The following is a 6,000-nucleotide window of genomic DNA, read 5'->3' as shown; positions in this document are numbered from 1 at the left end:
GGGAAGCAGATCAAGGTCAAGTTAATCCTCACCTTTCCTAGCGCATTTTTTAAGGTTCTTCTGCACACTTAAAAAATTCGGGACCTAAGTAGTTACCGGGATCCCAAGAGCTACTATGTTTAGTAGTGCCTTCTTCAAGGTGCACCGGGCTCCGGGTGGAGAGAGCTGTGTAAGGCTCACCGTTCGCCGCGCATGCTCCGAGGGCTCGGCCCAGGGAGGCGCCTCCACCTCGCTCCCCAGAGACTGGGCCCGCCTCCTCCCCAGGCTTCCGGGCGGAGAAAAGTGGGCGGAGTCAGGGCCGGAAGCACCAGGGCGAGCGTCTAATCCCTAATCCCCAATTTTGGTGGAGCGTGCCTGGCAAACTGATGATTGTGTGGGACGTCTAATCTCTAGTCGCTCACCCCTCTACTTTACCACAGGGCTAGAAATCGATTTGAGGAAATTTGATACCAATGAGCGGGCGGGGAGACAACCCCAATGCTAATTTATCTATTTACGGAAGTTCTGTCCCGGCCTCCTCAGACTGGTGTCGGCTTCCTTTTTCTCCACACCTGTAGCCACCTTGTTTTTATCGTTTTCGGCACCTGCCCTTCCCCAGCGCCCCCACCACCCCGGGCACTATGTATGATCGGGCTCCCCGCCTGCTCAAATTGGCTGAAGGTGGCAGCACTGAGGCCCATGTGGGTCCTGGATCCTACCAGGTACCTTTCCTGAAGCAGCAGGCAACAGGTAAGATGCAGGGAGAGGCCGATCTCCTGTGACAGGCATCCCATCTTCAGCCCGCTCCGCTTCTGTGTGTTTGTGAGTTAAACATAGAGCAGAATAGCACCATTTTGTAAATATAACAAAACATGAAGTAGTCAAGGAAGACACTATACTTTTATTTTACAGATGAGCCTGGTGGTATCACTTGTCCCATTTCAAAAGGCTGGTGGGCATATGTCTAGGACTTTTGGTTCTACAATAGTTGTTTACATCCTACTTTTGGTTGTGCAGTTTAGGTCTAGGATGATTTCCTGGCTCTGTTGACTATATGAGTCCCCAAATCCTGTGCCCTTACCTCCCGCTGTCTCATTGCTTTGTAATCCTGCCTGCCTCACACCTTTCCTCCCATTAACCGGAGAGATTTATTTACTAAGATGCAGCTTATATTTCTATTTTGCAGTATTATTTAAAGATAGTTCCGTTTTTTTTTCAGACAGATTTTTCTGACCATCCTCATCTTCTGACACACTTTAGGGGAGCCCCTTTTCTCCAAATCTGTAAAGAAAAGCTATATTTTTGACCAGTGAAGTGGGGATGGATAATTTAAATAATATTTGCTCTCCTCGTTTGTTTGCAGTTAGTGACTTAGGCAAAAATAAATACATCAATTTTGCTTTCTACTTTTTCTATTCTGATGATTTTCTGGAGCTTAATACCGTCCAAATGATCGTTTTTCTTAACTTGTATTTTCCCCATACCTACACTATGTATTTTCCAGCAAATGCCAGGATCCATTATTCTGTTACATGACTGATCAGATAAGGATTGGTTTAGGTTTCTTGGGGTGGAGTACAAATTTGACTTCTGTCAGTGTTTCACATGTTGAATTGTACTGCTTCACAGCATCTGATATCACTATTCTTGCAGCTTATTCTATGTCTTTATTTTAATGGAGTTGGGCATTATAAGCATTAATTCCCCCAACAATAGTCATAGGTGGCTAACAATGACCACCTATGACACTTTGCAATCCTTCATTTTGACACAACTGACCACTTGCTTCTTGGAAACACTTCTTTCCAAAATGTAACATCATTTTCTCCTGTTTTTTTTTTTTTTTTCTTTCCCCAACTACTGTCTTGGAAGAGTGTCTGGGATGTGTTTGGGACCTAATAAACATTTGTTAAATGCTGAATCAGGGCAACATTTTCTCCCCCTCTCCAAGCAGTCGTTCATGGCCTTCTTTAAATGTTTTTATGTTTCTTGTTGATGAAAAGAGTCAAACTCTGTAAAATATTTTAAGAGATTTATTCGGAGCCAAATATGAGTGACCATGGCCCGTGACACAGCCCTCAGGAGGTCCTGAGAACATATGCCCAAGGTGGTTGGGGTACAGCTTGGTTTTATGTTTCAGGGAGGCATGAGGCATGAATCAGATACACTTAATAAATACATTGGTTTCGTTCAGAAAGGCGGGACAACTCAAAAGTTGGGGGCTTCCAGGCTATAGGTAAATTTAAATATTTTCTGGTTGACAATTGGTTGAGTTTATCTGAAGACTGGCATCAAAAGGAATGTTCAGGTTAGATAAAGGATTGTGGAGACCCAAGTTTTGTTGTGCAGAGGAATCGTTCAGATAGCAGACTTTAGAGAGAAAGCGCAGGTTGTAAAATGCTTCTTATCAGACCCAAAAGGGTTGCTGGCTCTTAGTTGATTATCTCCTGTGTCTGGAAAGGAAGGAAAATGAAGGGGAAAGGGAATTCTCTATAGAATGTTGATTTTTCCCACGAGAGACTTTGCAGGGCAATTTCAAGGTATGGCAAGGAAATATATTTTTGGGTAAAACATTTTGACTTTCTTCCTTGTCTCATAATGTTATTCCAGAGTCAGATTGGAAAGTAAGTCGTCATATATAGGATTAAATAAAACCCATCTGATGAGAATTTATAGTTTGTAGGGCATGACTCCCTAGACCCCTTAGATAGGAATTTGGGCAAGATAAAAAAAAAAAAAAAATCAGAGCTTAGTTCTCATTGGAAACATCTTTAAATGTTTATATACTGTACTTTCCATCCTTTGCTTGTTGCTTTTGTCATATGTACTTTCTCATTTGTGTCCATAGACTACTATCCATATTCTGATTCTGATGACTCCCAGAAGGGAATCTTAAGAGATATAGGTGATTTATGTCTCTAAGATGGGCTTTCTCCTAATCTTTTGGCCTTCAACACTGCCAGTCACTTTTGTTTGTTTTTCTTTTCTTTTTAATTCTTTTTTTGTTGTTGTTGCTGTTGATGTCCTTGAGTCATAACCAGTTACTTTTTTGAACATCTCTACCTAGATGGTCTCTGGCATCAAAGTTTTAAGTGTCTGAGCTCATAATTTTTTCCAGCAATACTGGTCCCTTTTTGAAAATTCCCTATTAGTTTATGATAAACTTTAAGTTTTGGAATTATTCTAGACTCTTTTCTCCCTGACTACTCCTGTTGATCATTAACACCTAATGATTCTATCTTCTCAGTGCCTCTTTGATTAGTTCCTCTTTTCCATTTAGCTGTCCTTGACTTAGTTCAAGCTCTCATTATTTCTATTTTGAATTAAACCTATAAAATATTACTTGTTTTTCCTTATTTCAGTCTTCAATCCATCTTCTATCTTGTGGCAAGAGTGATCTTTCTAAGATATATTACGTTATTTGTGGAAAAAAAATCCTTTGTAACATCAAGGTTAAAATCTGAACTCCTTAACATGGTTTATAATGTTCTTCATGTTCTGGACCCTGACATCATCTCCCACACCTCCACCTCCACCTGACCTACATTTCAGCAATTTCAACTTTACGGTTTTCTTAAGTTCAGGCTCACTCACCTCTGTGCCTCTGTATCTGCTGATACTTTTGCCCAGTACACTGTTTTCTTTCTTCACTTGGCTAATTCCTATTTTTTCTTTGAGATTCAGCTAAGGTGAAGTTCACGGACTCTACTCTTTCTCAGGTTTTTCTTCTTTGACTCCTTAATGGCTTTTATAGCACTTTGATTCTACATTGTAATTAATGTTAACTTATCTGGCAGACCCACTAAAATGTGAGCTGCTTGAGGGCAATAACCATGATCTTTACTCCATTATTCCTAGTTTTTAGCTGAATACCATAACACATAAGTTAAAAAACAAACAGTAATCTTGAAATAAAATTAAAATATAATGAGCCACATATAGCGTAATTTAAAACTCTTGTAACTTTGCTTAGAGAGAAGTAAGGAGCGTGTGGTAAAACCCTTTTACTGTTTTATAGGATTGTGTCTTGTTGATTCGTGAGATAAAGTATGAAATTCCATGCTGGGGAAATTTGAGCAGCTGCATCCTGTATGTTTTGTTTTAGCAATACTAAGAGAGAATATGCTGAAAATCAATAGAAGGAACAGGTGTCTCTTTGGTGATTTCTCTGCTGGATTCTCTGGAAGATAATTTAAAAGTAGCTACCATCTCTATCTCTTTCCTAGGTACATACTACTTCATGTACCTTTAGGACCAGTAACACATGGGACTATGCAGAAGTGTACAACTATTTCAGCTAAGGGTCAGGTTCATTTTGTGGAGCATAGTGTGGGAAGAACAGATGTAGGGACTTTATATAACTTACTTGTTACTTTGAATTTCGCAAGAGGAAAATACCTGAGAGCCTTAGATACCGATACTCTTTATTCCCAACCTTTCTCCCCTAACTGCCGCTCTCCCACTGTCCCCTCACTGTAGCCTGCTTGGCCAGGCCAGTCCTTCAGGGTATTGTCTCTGCATTTTCCTCATGAAATTCTTTTTACCTTAATTGAAACTATTTCATTGGCTGTAGGCCATTTGATCAGGGAGACTCTCTTCTACCCAGGAATTGCAACCTGAGGGGACAGGACTAAGCTGTTTTTCTTTCTGCTTTCATGAGGTGGGAGATCAAATTCCAGATTAATGAGAGCTATGCCTGATTTTCTCACGATTACCTGCGAAACAAACATCTCTTATTAAAGTAAATATTCCCCAGAGACAACCAGCCTAGTATCATGTGATAAAAACATACTCCTTTTACTAATGTGACTATTCCTGGCATTATTGTGCCAGGGAGTATTTAATTGCTTTTTGGCTTATTTATATAATAAATATCAGCTGTATATTAGTTGTATCTATTGGTTCTCTATTAGTTAGCTAAGCTGGGTGACATCATCTCCTAAAAACATTCTTTCCCAGATTTCTTTTTTGGTTGGGGAGTGGTTAGCTTTATTGGCCACAGAAGGATAAGTTGGCTATGGCCTCATACCTGTGCCTGTGTACTTATATCAACAATGATAATTTTATCTTTTTAGCCTATCAGAATATAGCTGCATCAGGGAATGCAATCTGTCTCTTTTAAAGTTTAGATAATAATATGTATGTGATTGCAGTATATGTTGTTGTCCTGAAGATGAGTACATGTTTCAAAGATCTAATTACTGCTTATATGTGAAAAATGTCCTTTTCTTTCTTTTGTGGCTGTAGTTGCGGCTATAGAATTTGTCCTTTAATCACATACTGCCCACTTTCTCTTTCAGCATAGACTGACTGACTATTGCTCCATACCAGGTTGATTTAGCTTTCTCTGTTGGTGCCTCAAACTCAATGTATCCCAAACTGAACTCATTTCTTGCTTCTCAAATCTCTTCTTCTATATACTTAATTTCTTCTTTCTGTCTGTTTGATTTATAATTTGTAGTTGGCACTTCACGTGTCAATATAGCCATATGTCCCATATCAAACTCTACCATCTCTAATTCCCTAGAACCCTCTTCTATATTTTATACCTTAATTATTGGCGGTGCTTTTTGTAGCATAATTGTCTATTTGTCAGGCTTACCAACTATTGGAGGGCAGGGTTTTATCTTATTCATTATTGTACCCTCACTGCCTGTCATACATGCATATCTCCCATACATAATAAAACATTCACTATTACAGAATGGATGACTAGTTTAGAAGATCATTTGTTTATTGGTCACCCTCACTGTAAACATTAGGCACACAGTTATGAATAAACAAGTAAGTTCCTTCTCATGGAGTGTATCATTATAAACATTTAAATTTTTTTGTAGTTTTACTTGTGCTCAATATTTCTTGTATACTTTTATTGACAAAAGATTCTATATAATTAATTTTGGAAAACTTCAATGAAGATTTTATGAGTGCCAGCTTTCTTGATTCTCTTAGTTACCCAGTTATTTCATATATGTATGTGTGTGTGTGTATATATATATATATATTCTACCATTAATAGTA

At 38.9% G+C, this 6,000-nt stretch overlaps 1 protein-coding gene across 1 annotated transcript in view; it reads left to right on the top strand.

Annotated features, from left to right (window-relative positions):
- The first annotated feature begins 294 nt into the window (after window positions 1–294).
- STPG2 (sperm tail PG-rich repeat containing 2) overlaps window positions 295–6,000 on the top strand; it is a 542,222-nt gene continuing 536,516 nt past the window's right edge. Inside the window, exon 1 of the mRNA XM_030919072.1 lies at window positions 295–729. Within this exon, the coding sequence (XP_030774932.1) occupies window positions 621–729 (109 nt within the window). The 5' untranslated portion in view covers window positions 295–620. The remainder of the gene's footprint in view (window positions 730–6,000) is intronic.

Source organism: Rhinopithecus roxellana, chromosome 2 (assembly GCF_007565055.1).
Source record: "Rhinopithecus roxellana isolate Shanxi Qingling chromosome 2, ASM756505v1, whole genome shotgun sequence".
NCBI classification, from domain to species: Eukaryota; Metazoa; Chordata; class Mammalia; order Primates; family Cercopithecidae; genus Rhinopithecus; species Rhinopithecus roxellana.
The sequence above is the reverse complement of the archived record's forward strand: the minus strand, read 5'-3'. Positions and strand labels throughout refer to the sequence as shown.